The sequence below is a fragment of the Lactuca serriola genome, chromosome 7, assembly GCF_051521515.1.
Source record: "Lactuca serriola cultivar US96UC23 chromosome 7, Lser_US96UC23_V15, whole genome shotgun sequence".
Classification (NCBI taxonomy): domain Eukaryota; kingdom Viridiplantae; phylum Streptophyta; class Magnoliopsida; order Asterales; family Asteraceae; genus Lactuca; species Lactuca serriola.
In genome coordinates, this window is record NC_136414.1 from 130,121,073 (window position 1) to 130,145,128 (window position 24,056).

The following is a 24,056-nucleotide window of genomic DNA, read 5'->3' on the forward strand; positions in this document are numbered from 1 at the left end:
ACTCCCTAGGATTCTCTTTTGACACGTCGAGTACTCCCCTGACTCGACGAGTTCCACCTGGCATGAATCGCGGGGCCACCACGACTCAACTCGCCGAGTCTCAAGAACAACTCGGCGAGTTCCAGATCGACTCAGTCCATCTGTCAACCCTCTCTAACTCTCCCTGACTCACTGAGTCAACCCATAACTCGGCAGGACCACTCGTTGAGTGGTTAAGGACAATCTTCATGCTACTCGCCGAGTCTGTTCTTCAGACTCGGCGAGTCCATGCCATGCATCAACTCAAACTAGCTTCTGAGGTCAGATCCGCTCCATCCACTCATAGATCTGGCCCTCCTAAGCTCATTCATCACGTAAAGTTCATGTCTTGGTTACCATACAACACCTACAAGGCTCTTTTTGGAGAAATGACCTCTAAAATGGCAACCCTAGCCTCCAACCCAACAGGAAGGACATAAAGCATGACATTAGGGACTCTCTGGACCTACTAAGGTCCAGATCTAAGCACCATATCCCCATGGGACCTCTCACACTTCAAATACAAAGCAAATAAGGCATGAAGAAACCCTAGATTTGACCATATCAACAAAAATACAGAAATAAGCTCTGAATGATACCTCAAGAAGCCTCCTCTGATGAAATGAAAGTAGATCCAAGCTCCCCAACTCTTCTAGCTTGACTTTCCTCTTCCTTTCTTGCAAAAACACACAAATTTGGTGAACAATGGCCTCTTATCTCACTCACAAGAACCCTCAGCTGCTTTGGTGCTCTCAAGATCAAGGTAGTCGCAATGAAGGGCCATAAGGTCCTTTAAATAGGGCTTAGGACCGGGAAATTAGGGTTTCATTAAACAGCGAGGACTCGCCGAGTCCATTCCTTGGACTCGTCGAGTCCAAGCGCGAACCCGCGTCCTGAACCGTGATCCTACTCGGCGAGTTTGAGCTCCAACTCGCCGAGTCCCCTCACAAAACTCCAAAAAAATATAAGCATAAAAGATACCTGGAAATCCGGGCTGTTACAGCATGGTATAGAGATTGCTACAAAACTCATGAGTACCTAGAAATAGGGATTTTGAGTATTGGTTAAACCCGCACTTATAGATTACTTCATGGATTCAATCACGAGTAATTCTAAGATGACAATATCTTCTATTATTAAAACAGAGATATATAGGTCATGTTTTACAAATCAGTTGTGCAATGGTTTACTCCAATGCATCTCGTAACTGGGTGTTATAAAGTGTAATTCCATGTATGAGTTAGTGGGTAAAATGTATGATTATATAGTCAAAGTTTATTCGTTCCTTTTGCCTTAACAGGAAAAGCGATATCTTTAGGCCCCTCGGTGATTTGATGTTGACATTATAGTGATGGGCCCAACCAGGACTAAATTGATGTGTTCAATTAGTAATATGATGACGTCATCACAAATCGGGAAATCGGGAAACATAATGTTGGATAATGAGATTGATTTAAATCCATGTCTTGTGTCCATACGATATTAGGAAGAACGAATGGATAGTTGATCACTTATCTTAGGACCAACGTCTAATCAGAGTTTGGTAGTGTCTTTAGAAAACACTCTTTAGTGGTTATTCGGAGTTGTACTTGTAATTATAGTTAACGACTTATCCAAGTGGGAGACTGTTGGATTAATATGTCTAAGGTCCTGACTAAATTAGTATAATGTTGAAGAATAAACGTAAAGTCCTTTTGGGTTTCCCTCATAACCAAGAAATTACTTGGATTGATTAAAGGAGAGAGATAAAATTATTTATTAATATATCATATGATTCATATTTTAATTAGAAATGGTAACAATTAATTATGGGTTAATTAGAAATAGTTAAAGGTATAAGGGCTTAGTTGTAATTGTTCAATAGTTGAACAATGGAGACAATCTAGAACCTTCCACAGGGTAGACGGTTTTGAGGACCCTGTTAGGGTTTTTGGAAGCCTCTATTTGATAATTAGGAAAGTAGATAATTACTGAATTTGAAATATTATTATTATATGTTAAAATTTAGGGTTTCTAGGGTTTTCTAGTAGCTATAAACAGAGCCTTAAACCCTTATATTTTCGGCTGACTTATTCCAAAGGAGCAAATCCGAAAATCTCACCTCTCTCCCATATCTTCTCTCAATCTTAAGGTTTCTTGTGTTGTGGGTGTGAAATATTAGAGGTCCGCATACAATTAGAGATAGTTTTTTCAAAGAGACAAGAAGTTCTTAATTAACTTGATTGGAATCAACAAAAAGGTATGTATCCTAAACCATGATTTTCGATTCATAGGGTTCTAGATTGTGTTCTTCATAAGTATGTTGTTATTAGATGTGTAAAAGACATAGATTCATTTTAGGTTACATGTACCCATAAATGTTAAGAGATTTTATGCATGTACAATTCTATTGTAACCTAAAATCCCTAATAATTTCTCCCCATCTTGAAAATATTATTCCACACGGTGGAGCTATTAGAGAAATCGCAAATTGTCTAGTTTAGTTTGACATCGCTAATATCCATATCTTTAATTTATTTTTTTTGACTTCTTTAATCCATTTATCATTCTTTCTAATTTCCTTTATGATATTATTATTGTATGTAATAATGTCCTTGCCCTCTTTGACATTCCTACCATTGATTGCTTCAAATTTATCAATACCATTTTTTATCCAACCCCATATTGTTAGTGGGAATTATTTACCAAGAGGGACGTCAGCATATATGATTGCCTCTAATGCTATAAAACTAAGGTTAATGCTATAAAACTAAGGTGTTGTCTGTTAATCTCTGAATAGAACCATTTAGAAGGCAACTTTCAACCTATTTTTTTTACGACATTTGAACGCCTTTTGAAGGAATTAAAAGCCTTTGAATGGTACATAAGCATTATCACTCAGTAGGGTGCTAAAAAATATCTGAATCCGAACTAAAATTTTCCGAAATTTTGGATATACAAATTTTCGGATATCCAAAATTTGAATTTTCGGCTTTACGTATTCGAATTTGAATACTAACTTTGTAAAGTTTCAGATATTTCGGATATCAGAAATCCGAAAATTATGATTTTGGTTTATACATTATTTGTTATTTTAACCGCATGTCTGGTGATACGGATGTTAGGAACTAAAACATATTCATAATACCTTGATTAAATCCCTATATCATACATACTTATAAAGCTAACATTTTTTCTTGAATCTTATGCATTTGAAACTCCCTTTTTTAACTTTCTCAAACCACATTCATTTGAAACCCCCTTTTTTAACTAATGCAACTCAAAAGTTTTCTTAATTATGATTTAACACTCAAAAGTTTTATAACTTATATTATGTTTAATTAGCATTTAGTGAAACGTTTAGTATAAAAAGACAAATCTTTTGTGTCTTTTGTGTTATATAAAATCTTACATGTAAGAAGCATTTAAAGATATTGTGATTCAAAAGTTTTCATGAAGTTGAAGCATTCACATCCAAATATGATGATTTGAAGAAATAGGTTATGTCGCATCGATGGTAAGTAATATGATTCTTTCTTTCAACCAAAACAAATGTAGCTTTTCTATTCTTTCTTTATATTCAGATTCTTATTTAATCTTTATATGTGATTTGTGTGTATTACTCAATCTTGAATGTGACTCTCCAAACATCAATGTTTTGCTTGGAATATCTTTCTGATTCTTCTTTTTCAAGAAAATATTTTGATTGCAGGTTAATGAAGCATTGTCATCAAGTTTCTATGGTTGAATGGTGTTAAATGAAGAAAGAAGATTCATAAAATGGATATAGGTTTTTTTGTTTGAGCAAAGTTGACGAATGTTAGTTTTTTCTTTTTATTTAAATGTATGTTTATGTAGCATCTTTATTTATATATTCAACTACCCAATGTTCTTATTTATTTGATTGTAGTTTTTCTATTTTGATTATGTTTATTTTCTATTATATTTTTGTTGGGTTATCCTACACAACATATTTAAAAGACAATATTTAAAAGATAACATAATTTTGAACATTTGATATGTAATTATGATAGACTTATCATGATATGTTCTTCATATGAAAGTAATTTATCCATATTACTACGACAAGAATTACATATGACATTTACGAATATATATATATATATATATATATATATATATATATATATATATATATATATATATATATATATATATATTATATGTGATTTCTTTAATATGTCTATGCACCTATGTATGTTATAAATTTATACTTAAATATCTTTATGTTTAATAATTGAAGGGATTAAAATGATGCATCAAAACCAATTATTTACACGAATATAAAAATAATAATAATAATAATAATAATAATAATAATAATAATAATAATAATAAATATACATTTCTAAGTACTGCATTCATTTGAAACTCACACTACAACTGAAGAGTTTTCTAATTTATGTATATTTATTAGTTACAACTCAAGAGTTTTTAACTTATGATTATTAATTAGTAATCACTAATAACTTTTTATTTTCCTTTTTTTTATAGTGTTTATTTTTCATATTTTTTATTATTCGTTGTTATATATATATATATATATATATATATATATATATATATATATATATATTAATACAAATGTTTTAATAGATGTTTTTCTATTTTTATGTTACTAAAAGTTGCAGTTCATATTTTTGTTCATACGTTTTGTTACCCGTTATATTATCATTCATTTGATATTTAATTTACACAATATAAAACGGTTTATAAAATTATCAAATAATTATATATATCACAATGACTTAAAAATTAAACTATAATGTTTAATAAAACTAATATGTTAACTATATGTTTGCTTTACTACTAATATTTTGTTTCAAAGTACAAATATTAAATAATAATTTGGTAAAAATTATTATTTTAACTATATAATTCTATTATCGCGCAACACGCGGGGATTCACCTAGTTACTACATATGCCTATGTATTTTAGAACGGTGGTCATGAGAATGAAGAATAAAAGCATTGGCAATACTTGTGTCTTCAATTTCAAGTAAGATTATAAAATTATTAATTTATTATACTAGGGCTGGCAATTCTCGACACGACACGACACGCGACACGAAATAAATGGGTTTGGGTTGAGTTTTTCAACCCACCAACCCGCTAGCCCGCCAACCCGTTTATTAAGCTGGTCATATATGAGTTTCTCAAAAAATAAACGGGTTGACCCGCCATCCTGTTTATATTCTTAATAAAAAAATTATTTTATTTTTAAATGTATTTATGTATTCTTATATATATATATATATATATATATATATATATATATATATATATATATATATATATATTAAAGGGGAGCACTTCTTAGGAATAATGCATAACCAGGGTAGGTTTATTTCTTTAACCATGGTTACCGCTTCATCTGGATCCTTCCAATCTTCCTTCCATCCTTTCTTATCCACGAACTGATACGGGTTCTGAGTTGTCAATTCCTCTGTTATACCACCGAAGAGTGTACTCGATCGATCGTTGTTTTCACTTCTATCACTCTGCCATAGCCGACGCCGCTGACTCTGGCTCTCACCGCCTCTTTCCTTCACATAACACCTGATTTTCTTCTCCATGTGCTTATAAGAAGATTCAAGTTTGAGAGTCTTCAATTGCAATTTTGGATCGGCTGACTCGCTCCTATACAAGGTATGCAAATCCAAATTGTCGTCTGGCTAGGGTTTCTGCTTTGGTGTCGCAAGATAACCTACACACAAATGCCTTTGGTTCCTGAAAGAGATCTCGAAAGGAACAATTGGCACCTTCAACTTCAACTTCAGCCTATGTCTGTTGTTTTATGTGGGTTTCCGGCCTCAAGCGCTGCTTCTCACGAACAGACTTAACTCTCCACACACTCTAATTACCATCTCAATCACTGTTGGTTGATCAGATGAGGGACAATTTGTTTCTCACAAACAAACATCAGGTGACGCCTGCAACTTGCTCCTATTTTGTTCTCTTCTGCTCATCAGTTTGATTTCTAGGTATTTACTACACTTCATTTTGTTTTTTTTTTCCTATATTGTTATACGCTTCCGTGTTTTCTGCGATTTAGGATTTATACCGATATCGATTTGGGGGTCACAGTATCCATGACGTTCATCGGCTGTTCCCTTAACCCACTGCTTCACACGATGAAAGCGGATGCGATGAGTAGTCGGCTGTAAAATCAATGTTCTCATTGTAGCCTGCACAATCTAAACTGAAATCGAGGGGTTGCTTGGGACGTTAACGGTTAATTATCGATTGATTCGTTCTCTAGAATCTCGACTTTTGCCATTATCGATCTATTTATGTATTCTGCTTCTATTCTTCTACCGACTACCCTTTGACTTTACGGAACCAATACACAATCAGAAAACAAAAGTTTGTCAAATGTTCATGAAACCATTTTTTATTTATTCACTTCAACTTTTTATTCGTTGTCTTGCACAATCTAAAAATGAAACTTGTAACTAAACCCTATGAGACTTTTTTATACATGGTTTTGTTTTTTTTGTTATTAATAATTGACATTTTCTACTTTGTGGGTGCCGGTTGATTTTTGTGTGCTTTTAGATGTATATGTCGACCTGTATTACATAAGGAATCATAAAGAGAATGAATGATCCACAGAAGGTGTTCTATGAAATGCTTCACCGAAATGAATAATACATGGCAGAGAAGGAAAATGGAGGACTGAAAGAAAAGCAAGGAAGGAATTCAATTTGATTCCAATTCCATGTTTGGTTGTAAATTAATCGAGTGACTTTGTTCAATGTAACAACTTATTTGGCCTTTAATGTGTTTGTATTTAAATATTTGGAATCTTCAATTGGTTTCTCATTATGTATTGATTTGGTTATGTTGTTGTGTTGGAATTTCAGGTGTATGCGAGATAATAGAGGATGGGGGAGGTACTTGTTGTAATTATGAACTCGATGGAGTTATTCGGTATGGTCTTTCTTAGCCAATCAATTTTTGAGACACTTAATGAATATGTTGCCATATGTTTATTTGATTAACTTATATTGTAGATATGAGTAGTTATGGAGAAAAATAAGATTTACCTGATGATAACAATGAATCTAAGAGATAGAAAAAAAGGTTATGATGCTAGACATCATGATGCTTTACGGTTGTTAACATGGTTTCACCTCAAATGGGTCAAAGTGGTTAGTTATTTAGTTTTGTTAAAATCATTCTTTTGACTTCTCTTCCACATTCCTAGAGGGCTTTTTTTTTTCGTTTCAGGAAGTGATTAGGCTTTTAGTTGCTTTATCTGCACTGGCTGTATTGAAACAAGAAGAAAAAAAATGAAGAGGAGAAAACACCAAAAAGAATGTCAGCCAAGTCGAGACATGGAGGTATTATTGGAGTTATTGTTTTAACCGGTGGCCTTTAGTGACGATTACTGTTGGTATAGTTGTAGTATATCCCAAATTTTTTTAAATCCATTACAAAATTAATGTTATCTGTATATTGTATGATGAATTTTTTTTTCTTAGTTAGATTTTCAACAGGTTTAGCAGCTCCAACAATTGTTGCACGATTTAGTGTTTAACACCAACATTGGGTACAATTATAGCAATAATTGGACATGGTGGTTTTGTTGTTGTTAGACAGTTGCACGAAATATTGTAGTGGCTGCTTCGTTTGGAGGTGAATAAAAAGTAAACGTTTAAGAATGACATTTTTTATTTTATTTTGTGGAGATAATAAGTAAAAATATGGCACCTCGGGTTGCTGATGTGTATTTTTCAAAAGCATTGCATGATGTCGATATACATGTGAAAACTTTCTTTTTAATTTTACATTTTGTTTCTATTAAGGTTTTGACTTATTTTTTCTGCTCATATTGTGGTTTGCTTTCATTCTTTTGTACCCTCACGTTAATACAGATGACCATATTGTTTAAATGAGTGTCCATAATACATTTTCTCTTCAATTCTTAAACTACCCATTGAAATTTAGAGACCTTATAATGGTGTAATTGAAACATATAACATTTTACTTTAATTCTAATGTTAGGTGCATGATTTGATCATTCAAGGAAATGAAATCGAAGAAGACGGTGGAGGGACGGGGTAAGTATCAAGATGTTCTTTTTGTATTTATTGTAGATTGCATTGTATTTTCATTTAAAACTACCTGGATATAAGATTGTATTTTCATTGTTTTCGAAAACCTATTCAAATATAGCATTGTACTTCTTTTGGTAGCATGATCTATCATTACATTTCCATTCATCCGATTGATGGAAAATTACACAGAATAGCAACATACTTTAATTTGGATACCAATTTATGCAATGTACTTCATTATTTGTCTCAGAAAACGAACACATTCCGCCCCGCGCAACGCGCGAGTATCCCCTCTAGTTAAGTATTAATATTTAATAAGTATTACATAATATATACCATTTATTCATAGACCATTTGACTGTTTTGACATTATGACTCGTGATGGATGGTCTAATGTCATATGTCGTAACCTATAAGGCTAAGTCTGTAACATGTTTCTATGAATGTTTTTAATTTTCATTTGGATGTTGAAGACTTAAATATCTAAACTTCGGACCCATGAACCCAAATCTGACCCACGAACCCGCCAACTTGTGAACCCGTATAAATAAATGGGTTAGTGGGTCATATATGGGTTTATGTTCCAAACCTGCCAACCCGTGACCTGTATATTTAAATGGGTCGTGTTTGGGTTAGCATATTTTGAACCGCCAACCCGCGACACGCCAACCCGAACACGATTGCCAGGTCTATATTTTACTACATGTAACTATATGACTATGTCTATAAGTTAAAACATAATAAACTAATTTACGGTCAAAACTCATAGATCATACCGTAAAGAAAGACAAAGATGAAAAAGTTGGGTAAACACATAATAAAATATTTATAACATTATTGTGGCTGACAAGTTTTGTGAACAAAATTTTAGGTTTTTGGATACTAAAAATCAACTATCCTAAATCCAAATATCCGATTTTGAACACCCTTCATGAATCTTGTTGGATGAACTACCAAACATTTGATGAAACAAAAATCTTTGTAATAAAAGTTGTAATGGAAAGAGTAGTCGTATGATATGAAAAATGAAACTTCATAGCATCTTTTATAGACAAAAACGCAAAGATTTACTTTTTTGCAATCATTTTATGAAACCTAAAGTCATAATAACATTTACAAAAAGGATTGCACCACAACTTCACACCCAAAGAAACCAAACCAAACATAAAATTTCATACTTAATATCCATCCATTCAGTTATAAAACACACCATTTATCAAACAAACATATATCCTCAAATCCAAATCCAATATAACATTTCTTCTTTTTTTCCTTCCAAAACAAACACAAACCAAACCAAACCAACTACTTGATATACTGAGAAACCCACTTAAAGCCATCACCATACCCCATCTTTCTCACAATACTACACATGAAGACCTCAAGAGGACGAACACCCGAGTTTTCAAGATTTACTTTCCCTTTGCCTGTGGTGAGGCCCGTTAGGCCCAAAAAGTATCGCAACTCGTCTTCTGATGAAGCATAAGGGATGTCAATCTTGTTGCCTAGAACTAAAAAAGGTACATTTGCTAATGATTCATCTGACAAAAGTGCATCTAGTTCTTTTTTTGACTCTGCAAATCTTTCCTTATCATATGCATCCACTAGGTATACCACTGCATCCACCTATACATACATATATATAAACAATTTATACACATAACTCATTCCATTCTAATCAAAGAGATATTTGGTTTGTACTTTAATCAATAGAGTATAGTTAGGTAGCAAAATCGATAAGGCAAAATGCATTGTAAAGCTCTAAAAATGACCCTGTACTATGAAACATACATCCATTATTCATACATTAGTAGCTAAATATTTGAGTTGGGTAGAGTAGAAAACTTGAAATGGATTTAATCATATGAAAGGTTTTCTTCAAGATTCGTTGATATAAATCTATAATGTTGAACATGAAGCAAGACAGATACTCATATAGTCTATAATATTTCTAAAACAACCAGAAGTTATAACAGAAATTCCATGGAGTTCTGTGATAGCAGTCTACTTAGCCTCAAAAGTCACAAAAGTGTGCTTCTTATTTGGAAAGTAGAAAGTACAACTTTCAAAACAAAAAAAGGAGGATCACATGTAAAGTTATCGACTCAACACTCATTTGTATCATAGAATTCTAAAAAAGATCCAACTCAATGATCAACTCCAAAAGGTAAACATTTGACTTTTGAGCATCAAAAAAAATAACTTTTAGCTTCAAAATTCACAGAGATGTTATTAGTTTGAGATAAATTTAGTACATACTTACCTATAACTACGATAAATCTACAGATGACCAGATTTTTGGTGTAATATATCTGTATTTCAGAAATCAAAAGCGGATTACTCCTTTAGGAGGGAAGGAATATTTGATACCTTGGCGTAGTAATCTTTCCAGACTCTACGAGCGATCTGATGTCCTCCCAAATCGAAGGCTTTGAACTTAATTTTCCCAATACTCAGTTCTTCAGATGTCGGATACTGAGTTGGCTGGTGCTGAACGAGTCTCTGCGAAGATCAAACCATCATCAAAACAAACACATATAACATCCGTACACCGTCGGTGTGAAAAACCTCTATAACAATTTCAGTTACATGAAAATTATGCAAAAACAGAAAGCAAACAACAATCGAATACCATAATTGTGTAATAATAACATACTAATTCGAACAAAAGCAAACTGAATTGCAGAACGAACCTCGTCTTTCAACATATGAAGCAAAGTGGTTTTGCCGGCATTATCGAGCCCTAAAAACAAGATCTTAGCCTCCTTTTGCCACAGACCTAGCGATGCCAGAACTCCATAGAACCAATCCACCAAAAACATGATTTCTACTCCCTAAAAACTTCAAAATTAAACCTCTGATTTCTCCACAAAACACGAAAAACTCCAAATCTATTAAACCAAATCGATCGATTCCACGAACATATAGCGGTTCGTAAATCTCTCGATCGATGATTCAGTTTAACGCTTTTCGGAATCACCCGAGTTGTATCTCCCGAAATAGAAAACCTAGTGAGAAGGAAGATTATAGAAGTAGGATTTTATGGCACAACACAACTTGGAAAACTCTCTTTGGGGAGAAGAGGTGTGGGTAAATGTGAGCCGTTGGATCTGCTTCAAGGTCTTGTCGTTAGCTTTTAAGACAAAAAGTTTCACAATTTCACCCTTGTAAAACACATTATTTCAGTTTGTGGTCGACATTTTTTGAAAGTTTAGCATTCTAGGTCCCTATAGTAGTAAACCTTTTTTCTTTTTGTATATAGTTTCTTCTTGTAACACGATTTTTTATTTGATATAAAAGTAGTTTTCGGTAAGCTTGAGCTGAGAAAAAAATGTTTTAAATATCTGTAAGATTTTAATATACTATTTCACCAGAAAACAAACAAAATTTGTATGTGAAAAGTGCTAATTAATGAAGATTATATAGCAACGTATATAAGTTTAGCAAAAGGGGATTGTTCAACTAATTGTTGCTAAAAGCAAGGTACATACTTCTTGCATCTTTTTTGTGTTCTTTATGTTGGTAATGTTAGGTTTAAACTACAAGATGGTGAATCTTTTGTCGTTACATTGAATTATATGACTCTAAAGAAAGAATTCTTAAGATTTTTTTTAACGGATCGATGATATATATATATATATATATATATATATATATATATATATATATATATATATATATATATATATATATATATATATATATATAAAACAACCAACAAAGGCGTTAGAAAAGTACAAACAAAGAATATAAAGAAAACAAATTGATTGAATTACATCTAATGCTAAACGATGAAAAAGAATAAATTCTGTCAGAATCAACAACAAACGACTTCTAGTAAATCTTGTACTCCAAGTGAAAATAAGAGGGGCATAAGGAAGAGGAAATCACCACAATACATAAATCCGAAATATATAGCAAGTGTATATTTTGGCTAATACTCCCCCGTAGTTGAATATGTAGCTGGTCTGATAGAGAGACTGGAACAGAAGCGGGTAAAAAGCTAACGAGGTAACCCCCTAGTGAAGATATTTGTGTACTCGTAATCGGCAGGAACATGTAGAACTTGAAGGGAACCCATACACACTTTCTCACGAACAAAATGAATGTTGATTTCAATATGTTTCATGTGTCAGTGTTGTACTGGGTTTTGAGTAAGATATACGACTGAAATGTTGTCATAGTAGATGATTGTGGCTTCGTGTAACGGAAGGTGGAGCTCGAGGAGTAAGTTACGCATCCATGTAGTTTCAGTCACTGCATTAGCAACCCCTTTGTATTCGGCTCCAACGCTTGAACGAGAAATAGTAGGTTGTCGTTTCAACGACCATGAGATGATGTTGTCACCAATAAATATACAGTAGCCGCGGAGTCAGGGCACCCTCCCATTGGACTAAACGGTTAGTTTTATAGACTTTAAGGGAGAGATATGGAGTCCATGATGGCTGGTGCCTTTGAGGTATCGCAAAATGCGTTTTAAGAAGTTGAAGTGCGGCTCATGCGGGGCATGCATGAAGAGGCAAACTTGTTGGACTGCATAAGCAATGTCCAGGCAAATGAAAGTCAGGTACTATAGAGCACCAACGAGGTTGCGGTATAAAGTGGTATCTTGCATAGGATCATCGACGGTTGCACTGAGTTTAGAGCTGGTGTCGACTGGGTAGCGCATGATTTGCAATGTTGCATGTTTGCCCGATAAAGAATGTCATTCACATACTGTTCTTGGGTAAGGAATAAACCTTCGTGTTGGTGTTTAACTTGAATGCCTAGGAAGTGATGAAGAGGCCCAAGATCAGACATTGCAAACTCTTTTGATAATAAGTCGATGAAGTATCGAAGAGTCGCGTTGTCGGATGCAGTCAAGATTATATCGTCCACGTAGAGAAGAAGATACACCATTTTAGTGCCTTTTTGGAAGACAAAAAGAGAAGCGTCACTTTTTTGTACTCTTGAAACCGCAATTGTGAATATAAGTTGCAAAACGATGATACCATGTCCGCGGGGCTTGTTTTAGCCCATATAGAGATTTGAGCAAACGATAAATGTGTGTAGGATTTTGTGGGTCCATGAATCTCGGGGGTTGGTACATATAAACTGTTTCTTTGAGATCCTCGTGTAAGAATGCGTTCTTGATGTTTAGTTGATGTATTGGCCATGATCGTGAAACTGCAAGACTAAGAACACTCCGGATTGTGGTTGGTTTCATGACGGGACGAAAAGTTTCATCACAATCTACTCCAACTTGTTGACATTTACCATTAATCACTAGGCGTGCTTTATATCTTTCAAGAGTCCCGTTATCATGGAATTTGTGCCGATAAATCCACATGCAACGTATAACATGATCATCGGGTGGACATGACACGAGTTCCCATGTGTTGTTATCTATTAGAACCATGTGTTCATCAGTCATGGCAGAGTGCCAGTTTGGATTATTCAAGGCATGTTTATGGGATTTGGTTAGAAGGGAAATGGTTGGGTGTGTGGTGGCTGTATGGAGGTTAAAAGGAATTTTAGGTTTAGTGATTCCGGATTGCGATCGGGTAGTCATGGGATGGCGGTGAGTCGGTGGAGGCATAGGGAGCGGTTGGTTTCTCTGAGAGTAAGTTAAACGGTAATATGGTGGGGGTAATGGTGTAGGTTGGTTAGGATCGCCAGGGGTGGGTGAGGGTGGGGATTGGGATGTAAATTTTGATGAAGGAGTAGGGTTGGGACGGATGGCGGGGTAGGGTCAGATTGGGATGTGTGTTGAGGATGGAAGATGAGTGGGGATGGCTCAGAATCTAGAAATGAGCAGTTGTGTGATGAATGTGGTTTGAGATTAGCATAAGGGAAGTTGGTTTCGTCAAAAGTTACATGGCGAGATAAGATGACATTTCCTATGGTTATGTCAAGGCATCGATATCCCCTATATTGTGCTCGGTAACCTAGGAAGATACATGGTGTAGATTCGAGGGCAAGTTTGTGTTGTCGGGTGGCATTTCGGTTAGGAAAGCATGCACAACCAAAGCTTCGTAAGTGATTATATGTAGGATGTTTGAGGTAGAGAACGGAAGTGGGGGTATGGTTGTCAAGGAATTTAGTGGGAAGTATATTGTGAAGGTAGGTGGCGGTGTGAAGAGCATCAACCCAAAAGTGTGGTGGTAGAGAAGCATGAGTTAGGAGGGATAACATGATTTCGTTAAGATGGAGAATCATGCGTTCAGCAGTGTCATTCTGTTGGGATGTATGTGGACACGAAAAACAAATGTGGAAACCGGTGGTGGTGGCAAAATTATGAAATTGGTGATTGAATTCACTACATTTGTCACATTGGAGGTTTTGATGGTGGTATTGAATTGGGTTTAGATATATTTGTGGAATGTCTTGATTTTTTCATATGTTTTAGATTTGTATTTGATGGGAAATGCCCATGTAAAATGGCTGAAATCATCGATGAGGATGAGATAATATTTAAAATCGGTTTTGTTGTGGATGGGTGAGGTCCATAGGTTTGCATGTACAAGATCAAATGGTTTTAAAGTGGTTGATGTGGAATTTTTGAAAGGTAAACGTTTGTGTTTAGCGATTTGATAGGAATGAAAAACAAATGAGTGATCAACTTTATTGCAAGAAATATGTTTATTTTGATTAAGAAAATGCATTACATGAGAACCCGGATGACCTAGTCTAAAATGCCAAAGAGGCGTACTGGAAGAAACAAAAAAAAAAAGATGAAGCTTGAGCATTTGTTGGTTTAGTGAAGGGGTAGAATTCACTGGACCTGTTGTGTCTTGTCAGGTGCTTCCCAGTCTTGTAATCCTTTAAAGAGAAACAATATGGGTCAAATTTAACAGATAAATTATTATCACGACAAAATTTACGTACGGATACAAGGTTTTTAATGGAATGTTGTGTGTGAAGTATGTCTTTGAAATGGACGGGTGTGAATGGGTGAGGTAAAGTGGTGTGGCATGATCTAATTACTGACACATGTTCACCATTTCCAGCAACCACGGATTTAACAGAAGACACAATGGGGATTGAGATTTTACCTGGGTTAGTAGTGAGATGGGTAGTAGCCCCTGAGTCTATATACCACTCATCGTCATTTGGGTCCAAAGTCATGTTGAGAAAGCAGCTCCGAGTTCAAAAGGTTCCAGTGCGCTGACATTCAAAAAGTGAGCTTGATCTTGTGGTTTTATTGATTGTTGTTGAGTAGAGGAGATGGCCCAAGGAGGTTGATTGTAGGTCCTGTTGTGAGACACAAAAGTGTTGTTTGTTGGTGGTCGACGATTCGGATTGCGCTGTTGGTGTTGGCGATTTTTGTTTCCAGAATCACCACGATGGGGAGTTGGATTGGACGGGGGTTCATGGTCAATTGTGGCGACTATTTCGGCAGGTGAGTGGGAGTCCCGAGTGCGTTGGCGCTGATTTTCAAATTGAAGCATAAAGCACGCGGTGTCCCATGAAGGTAGGGTTTGATTCAGGTAAGCGCCTACTGTGTCAAATTCATAAGGTAAACCACAAACGAGTTGAAGAACCAGATGGTTCTCATTCACCGGGAAATCAACATCATTTAGTTGACTTGCCAAATAGTTGAGGCGTTGACAATAGGCTTTTAGAGATGACATGGCTTGGAGGGTCAGATTGTTGAATTCGTGTTCAAGTTCAACAATACGAGATCCTTTGTTGTTTAGGAAGATGTTTTGTACTTTCGACCACGTTTCATATGCAGTAGAATCCGGTTCAAGAACCCCAGGAAGGAGGTCATCAAATATTGTCCCGTAAATCCATTGTAAGACAATAGCATCAATTTTCGCCCATGCTTCACATGTTGGGTCAGTCTTCAATGGAGGATTTGTACCATCAATGTGGGCAAGAACTTTGTGCCTTTAGCATGGAGCTTGAACAGCCGAACCCATGATGAGTACGAAACCATGGTACCACCAAGAGTTCAAATCTTGTTTTGTTTGTTTGTGATTGTGTAAGCAGGATGGAAAGCTTTGATAGGGTTTTGATCAGATTTATCACCCATTGTGAGAAGATGGGAGATATCAGAAGCGAAAGAGAGAACATGGGTAGGGTGGTATAGCCTTGGTTGCGTCGGCAAGAAGGAATTTTCCGGCAAGGAGCCCTTGGCTCTGATACCATGTAAATGATTGAGATTCCAATGCCTAATTCATTGATACTCATATGAATAAATACAAGAGATACAAATGAATTACATAGGAAAGTCTAACCAACAAATCAGCTAAATAAAGAATAGATAATACACAATAAATATACACATACAATACATAAATCCGAAATATATAGCAAGTGTATATTTCAACTAATAGCTTGGTGTCGATGTTTATCCATCTAAGTCCACAAGCTCCATCCCCGAACTCAGTATCATTGATTTTCCATATATATGTTGAATTTGTGAAGTTGCGATGAGATCTTACACTATTGGTTGATTACTTACTGTTTTTGGGTTGATTATGTTGGACATATAAATTGCATTGGGCTGCTTTTTTTTTTTGGTAATTGAAAATGTCATATTTGTTTGCATCCTCAAAGGTTCATTCAAGACGAGAAAATTTTGGTAAAACAAAATCTTATTCCCTATTATTATTTATGGTCGTGGTTGCGTTTTTCCCATAAGATGAACCATTTTATTTTAGTCGATTAAGCTCAACAAGTTTTTTGTTTGAATAATTTGGCACATGGAAGATGGTACAAGAAGTAAACCATCACAATGTTCATGATATACATTAGTGCGAATGAAGACGAAATACCCATAAATGGTATATTTCAAGAAAATGAATCTAGCGAGTTGACAAAAGGAAGGTAGTGGAAAAACATGTATGTTCCAACACAGGTAAAACCAATTTTCTCCAACAAGCTATTTATATGCCTTTAAAGATATTGTTGAATGTTGGAATTATCATAGAGGTGTAAATATTAAAATATACGCTTAACCATTAATCCAACTACTATCACATTTTCTCTATTCACTAGAATCATATTAACATATATATCATATCATTTAATATTTCTTTCGATTAAAATTGTGTCTTTTTTTATTATTATTATTTTAGAACGTCCTGCTTTTAAATTTTTTATTATTATTATACAACCGAATTTGAACCTTCAACCTCTTCGATCTTTTGGGGAGAGACATATTTCCACCACAACTGACTAGACTAGAAACCTTTGGTCTATTAAAATTATATCTATGCCTCATATAATTGATGATTGAAAAGAAGTACTTTAAATATTCTTTTGCCATTCATTTCTTGTGGCCTCTTAGATATGATCAAGTTTTATATTTTTTTTGGGTCTTTTAGGCTATGAAGAGTGGTAGCATGTGTAGCACATGCTAAACACATTGACACGTCAGAATTTTACATACCACATAAACTTTTATCTTAAACACATATATACTTGGATTTTAAGGTGAAAAAAAAAGCTGAAAAAGAACCAATCAAAGAGCTTGATTTAAAAAAATAAAAAACAAAAAAGGACCAATCATAGCGAGCATGGAAGAAGCGTGAGACTTAACACCTGGAAAAGGAGTGGTGGCGAGTTTATGGTGAGGGAGCTGGCGAGCCACTCTCTTCAGTCTTAGATAATTGAAACTTGTGACTCTAGTTGACATGTCGTATGCAATAGTACTGCTAGAACATAATCCTTGTAAGTATCATTCTGATAGTGATTTTAGTGTCACTAGTAATTTTGATGTGATTGGAATTTATACTAGTTTTAAAAGGAGTTATTACTATGATCTAATCTATGTTTGATTGCAAAATTACATAAAGCGAGTCTGCACCTAAAAAGACGAAATGTAGTGGTCAATGGAGCAACACCCACACCCCAAGGTCCAAAGGAGCCCCCCACGATATAGTGGAAAAAACTTAAGCCGATGTGGTCAAAGCCACCTAAGGTCCAAGGAAAAGTGGAATATAGTAGAAAATGAATTATGAAGTAGCAATTAGTTTAGAAAGATCGATTTTGACATGGCTAAGACCAATTTGATCTTACAAGAACTTAAGGAAAAGTTGTAAAAAGTAACAAAACTGTTATATGGCTAAGGAAAAAACTATTGTATGGCTAAAGCAAAATTGTTGTATGGTCAAGGTTGTTGAATAGCCAAAGCTGTTATACGAAGTTGTTGTATGCCAAAGTTGTTATTCGAAGCTGCTATACGAAATTGTTGCATGCCAAAAATACTATACAAAGCTATTGTATACCAAATCTGCTATGCGGAAATTTTGGAAAATGGTTATAACTTCTCGGTAACTAATTTTTTTTTCATGATCCTATCTATTTTATGGATTTCATTAATATGAATAGAGGATTGACTTTGAAACTTACGAACTTTATAACGACTCTTAATACGATACTGGTTTTTGGTTTCTTTCTTGTGAAAAGAATCAATGTGTTTTGGGATCATTTTATCCTACGAAAATAGTTGTTGAGCCCAAACATAGAATGGATCAATCACAAATATCACTAAATATCTATTTATATATGAAAAAAATACGAAAAAACGGGTTAAGCGAATCAATTATTAGCCAATTTATAGAGCACGTCGCATTATTATCCACATCATTTTGATGGTCTAAAGAGGGGTTGATCATTGTTACAAATTATTACTATTTCCTTTACGTGTGGATCAAAATTAATACATAAATACTTGCCATATCTTTAATCCAGCCAAAAACTCTGTACATCGAATCAAATAAAATCAAAACAATATTTCTAAACACAAAAATGGTTCATTTTTCAAATTTTCAATTTGTACTTCACCTCATTTTCATAAATCTTAAACTGAAATCGGTTCACGTGCCTCATTAGAAACATAGCCTGTAACCTACACAAGTATGTTGAAATTAATTTTAAAGTTGTTGTATATAATTCCAATAAGATTAAGGGGTTTAATTATTTAATTACTATTATATTAGATTTTGTATACTATTAATTTACCTTGGCTGATTTGAATAGTTCATCAATGACTTCAGATAAAGTTGGGTGCGCATGAACCGCATACTTTATATCCTACATGATTTTTCAAGATTCAAGAAAATTTATTTCTATTTTTTAATAAAAGAAAACACCTGAAAATTTAGAAAGAAATTTACTTGTATACGTGTTCCCAAAGCGATTGCGTTTGATGCTTCGTGGATGAGGTCAGCAGCATGCATTCCGAATATGTGGACCCCAAGAATCTCTCCACTGTCAGGTCTATAAATCATCTGTACAAACATGAAAACATTCTAATTTAATTAACCACGTGGATTAGGACGGCATTTTCGTCTTTTTGGAAAAAAAAAAAAAAAAAAAAACCTTGGCGATTCCTTCTCCTTCATTTTCTGCAAGGGCTTTAGTGTTGGCTTTGAAGCTAGTTTTTGCAATACTGATTTCAAATCCTTCCTTCTCAGCTTTTTCTCTTGCTTGGGGCTGCATTGTAATTTTTAAGTTAATTTATTAAAATTAAAGGTTTATTTATTTATTTCTTTTTAGGGAAAAATAAAAAATATAAAGAAAAATCAAAGCACACCTCTGTTAGTCCAACCATGCTGATTTCAGGATGTGTAAAACAAGCAGCTGGGATGCTCAGATGATTTAGAACATGATCTTTTCCAGAAACTTGTTCAACAACTGTATTAATAAAAAAAAAAAACAATTATTGATATACAAGGGTATTAAAGGTAAATCACAATGTCATTGTTTGTATAGTAATGAGTAGGATACCTGAAATACCCTGAGCACTTGCTGCATGAGCAAGCATCATCTTTCCATTAGCATCACCAATGCAATACAAGTGAGGGACCTAAAAAGACCCATATTTTATCATATTTTATGTTTAAAGAAATTAAAAAAAAAAAAAAAATCCAATTCAAATTTTGATGTCGATACCAGTTCTCCCTTTGAGTCGATCACTCTCATGCGTTCATCAACAGGAATAAAGCCACGTTGCGTTTGAACATTCACCTATAAAAATCAAAAAAGACGATAATGCCCTCTGTTTTTTAATAATCGAAAACATCCCCAAACCCTAAACCCTAAGAAATGCAGCTTTGTAGTCTTGTAGATGTATTGATAAGTTCACTTACACTCTCAAGACCAAGTCCTTCTGTGAATGGAGCTCTTCCAGTTGCAATAAGAGCAGCATCTACCTGTAACAAATAATAAATTCACAGAGGTAAAATATATTTAAAAACACATAATTTTTTTTTTTTATAAAAAGATAAATCTGAAATTTATTCATATAGTTATGGATCATGATATATACCCACCTCCAATGTATCTTTTGGCTCCTTTGTCTTCGCATCAATAAGCTCAATTGTCACAGGCTTTCCATCCTTTGCTGGAGTAATCTATCAACAACAAATTAAAAAAACTAAATAAAAATCAATTATATTGATAAAAAAGAAAGAAAGAAAGAAAGAAAGAAAGAGCAATACCTTGGTTGCAAATACGCCAGTATGATAATCAATTTTTCTAGGGTTTATAAGAACCCTTTGAGCCAATTTCCCAATTTCAGGGTCAAATCCAGGCATTAACTGATCTAAAGCTTCTACAAATGTCACCTGTGTGAAATGAGAAACAGAAACTTCTTCATAAAATTATACTCTATTATTATATGTCAATTATAAATTAATTAATTAGAAATATGAGAAGCTTCAGTCTGACCTCACTTCCTAGTGCTGTGTAAACATCACTGAATTCAAGTCCAATGTAACCACTTCCTACAATAACTATCCACTCTGGAACTGTCTCTAATTTCAGTGCATGATCACTTGTTATTACAGTCTTACCTGCAATCAGCTAATCGATAAATTTACTTTGCTTCACTTCTTTAATGTTCTTGTTTACTTTTTTTAATGTTTTGCTGTTATAAAAAAAGCACTTACCATCAACTTCAATCCCTTTAGGGACAAAGGGTACTGAACCAGTAGCAATGATTATATCTTTTGCAGTAATGACTGTTTCAGTACCCCCAACTTTTCCATATTTCACCTTCTGTGGGCCCTGCATAGATTCATATAAACAAATAAAGAGTTCATCAAATGTATCATGTCACATTTAGTTCACTTAATAAGAAAAAAGAAGAATAAAAGGCTGGATTTGAGGTCTGAGGACATACCACAACAGCACCAAAACCTGTTAATATGTCTACACCAAGAGATTTCATTGAATTTGTGAGATTGTTTCTGATTTTGGTTGCCAGATTTTGGGCATGATCAGCTACCCCTTGTCTGTCATACCCAGCAGCAGCAACCTGTGGATGTAAAGAAGTATGAAATGTAGTAGATTATTTCAAGCTTAAAAAGGAAAGAGTTTAGTGGTGGGAATTAGATATAGATATAGATATAGATGTAGATATAGATATACCTGCAAACCAAATGACTTCATGTGGTGTTCATTCTGGAGCTCCCTCATTCGACCACTTACAGCAAGAAGGGCCTTTGAAGGAACACACCCACGATTAACACATGTTCCACCAACCACATCTCCTTCTATGATGGCGGTTTTCAGACCCTGTAGAAGTCAATTTCATGAAGATTTGAACAAAATGCTTGAAAGCAGAAAGAAATAACAACCAAAGTCTCATAGTAAGTAAAGCAATGAAGAATATAACTTGACAATGTGAATTGCATATCCATTTGTAATATTAGGATGGTCATAAAGAGTTGATCCAGCTACTACAACAATTTAGACAAATACCTAACCTAAATTCGTCCATGTATGGAGAATGGAGATTCCACAATGGAGGTGTTACTTGTAGAATCGTTAAATTCGTCCATAAGGTGTTGTTTAAATTACCTTTTCAACGGCATGAAGAGCAGCGCCGTGACCACCAACACCAGCTCCAATAATGACGAGATCATAATCAAAACCCTTGGACGGGGTTCCATTTCCAGACAAGGAGGCCGAAACCTTCTTAGTCGAACGCAATTGCTTGAATCGAATTGAATTATTAGACGAAGACGATTTGCAACCAGCAAACGCTTCTCTTCTGAGACCACAAAACCTCAGCTGACTCGGAGTAGTATTGTTGCTCAAGAAGAGATCGGCTCCGCAGTTGGATCTAGCAGTGATCGGTGAAGCCGAAGAAAGTGAGAGAGAAATTGAAGATTGCATTTTTGAAAATAAATTGAAGAGAGAAAGGAATAGGGTTTTAGAAGGGGGAATTGAAGGAAGATGGAGAAATGTTGAAAAAATGGTTTGGGTGGCTTCGGGAGCTCCGTCGTAAGGGGCGGAGTTAACGAAGTGAAGGGAGTCTGCGACTGCGAATGAGTTTTTGGGTTAGATTTTCAAAACGGTTGGAGACGGTTGAACGATATTTGTTGACTTTTAGTTTTGACTAAATTTTATTTTTATATATTTGGGAGTAAATTACTGAAATCGTCCCTATGGTTTGATCAAAAGTGCACGTTTGGTTCCTAATTTTTTTTTGCACTCGGATCGTCCCTATGGTTTGATTTTGTTGCGTTTTTCGTCCCTATGGTTTGGTCTGAATTGCACGTTTGGTCCTTAACTTTATGTATGTAAGGGACGAAAAACGCAACAAAATCAAACCACAGGGACGAAAAACGCAGCAAAATCAAACCACATGGACGATCCGAGTGCAAAAAAAAAGTTAGGGACCAAACGTGTAATTTTGACCAAACCATAGGGACGATTTCAGTAATTTACTCTATATTCGGGTTGAATTTGAAATCAAAAAAGAAAGAACAAATGAACACCCCTCTTCAAAATTAAATGATGTTTTCCCAATAGAACATGTTATTTTAATACTAAATAATATTAAAAAAATAATGATTAAACGTGGAATATTATGTTCTTCTGGTTTTCTATCTTAATATGTCAAATATATGTAAATATATATAAAAACTTGTTAATTATATCTAGTGATTTTACTAGTGACTTTACTAGTATAAGTAGCATCATTATAAATGTAAAAGACACACAAATGTGAATATATTTTACAAAGTGATCAAATTATCATATTTCTTTTTTTTTTTCTTAGAGTTTTAGTTTAGTTTTATTAGTCTTGTTTTGATTACGTCGAATTTATAATACATTATTAGTACAAAAGCTCTAATCAAGATGATTAAACAAGTGAAAATCATATTTATATATCTTAATCAAGACACAACATGTCCAACAATTCAAAAATTGAATTCACTACTATAGAAGTTAGTGGCAAAAACAACATGCCATGGAGAGGCATGGACCATAGTGGTTAAAATGCATCTTGAGTCAATGGGCATTTAAGAAACAATAGTGGAAGGAAAATTTTGTTTTTGTTAAGACAAAGCAAAGACAATCATTTTCCTTCGCAAACATATTGATGAAATGTTAAGATATGAATACCTTAATACCATTAAGCCAAACTTTCTTTAGAATAATTTGAAAGAAAGATTTGACCATTAAAAGTTATGCTTCCAAATACTAAGGCTAAGTGGATGTCATTGATGTTGCACAACTCAAGTTTTGTGGGAAAGAGGTTTCTGATGTTGAAATGTTAGAGAAAACTCTCTCCACTTTCCATGCATCAAATATGACATTGCGACAACAATATCGATTACAAAAAGTTTAAAAAATATTATGAACTTAACACATTTCTCCTTGTTGTTGAACAAAACAATGAATTATTGATAAAAAGTCATAAATCTCGTCTAACAAGTTAAATAACACTTCCTGAATTAAATGATACTAATACTCATGAACCTATAAATAATATGCATAGACGGGGATGTGTCCACAGACGAGGACAAGGTCGTGGTCGTGGATGTGGTCATAAACATTTTAGCCAAAACAATAATCTTGGACGTGATAATACTTGTGGTTGTCCTTATAATCATGGTTGTGGTTAAAGAGATAGAAATTACCATGCACCACATGGAAATAAATATCTAACCACGAAATAAGGGACATGATGTCGAAACATCACAAAACCCTGGAGGTTCATGTTATAGATGTGGTAGCACATGTCAT

The 24,056-nt window shown here is 34.4% G+C and overlaps 2 protein-coding genes across 3 annotated transcripts; both read right to left on the reverse strand.

The window, feature by feature from the left end:
• Window positions 1–9,232: 9,232 nt before the first annotated feature.
• LOC145061508 (small COPII coat GTPase SAR1A-like) lies at window positions 9,233–11,165 on the reverse strand. Its single transcript, XM_079009008.1, has 3 exons — window positions 10,775–11,165; window positions 10,452–10,583; window positions 9,233–9,707 (listed from the first exon to the last, which is right to left on the reverse strand). The coding sequence occupies exons 1-3, from the start codon at window positions 10,901–10,903 to the stop codon at window positions 9,387–9,389; spliced, it is 582 nt and encodes a 193-aa protein (XP_078865134.1). The 5' UTR covers window positions 10,904–11,165; the 3' UTR covers window positions 9,233–9,386.
• A 7,564-nt stretch (window positions 11,166–18,729) lies between these two features.
• Window positions 18,730–22,399, reverse strand: LOC145061858 (dihydrolipoyl dehydrogenase 2, chloroplastic-like). Of its 2 annotated transcripts, XM_079009436.1 has the most exons (16): window positions 21,879–22,399; window positions 21,447–21,593; window positions 21,199–21,333; window positions 20,966–21,083; window positions 20,745–20,869; window positions 20,516–20,641; window positions 20,348–20,428; window positions 20,165–20,227; window positions 19,968–20,042; window positions 19,803–19,881; window positions 19,609–19,709; window positions 19,395–19,508; window positions 19,190–19,303; window positions 19,035–19,106; window positions 18,858–18,921; window positions 18,730–18,773 (listed from the first exon to the last, which is right to left on the reverse strand). In XM_079009436.1, the coding sequence occupies exons 1-15, from the start codon at window positions 22,194–22,196 to the stop codon at window positions 18,874–18,876; spliced, it is 1,716 nt and encodes a 571-aa protein (XP_078865562.1). In that variant the 5' UTR covers window positions 22,197–22,399; the 3' UTR covers window positions 18,730–18,773; window positions 18,858–18,873. The 2 variants fall into 2 exon arrangements, with proteins under 2 accessions (XP_078865562.1, XP_078865561.1); XM_079009435.1 differs by having other exon boundaries at window positions 18,730–18,921.
• Between the last annotated feature and the right edge of the window lie 1,657 nt (window positions 22,400–24,056).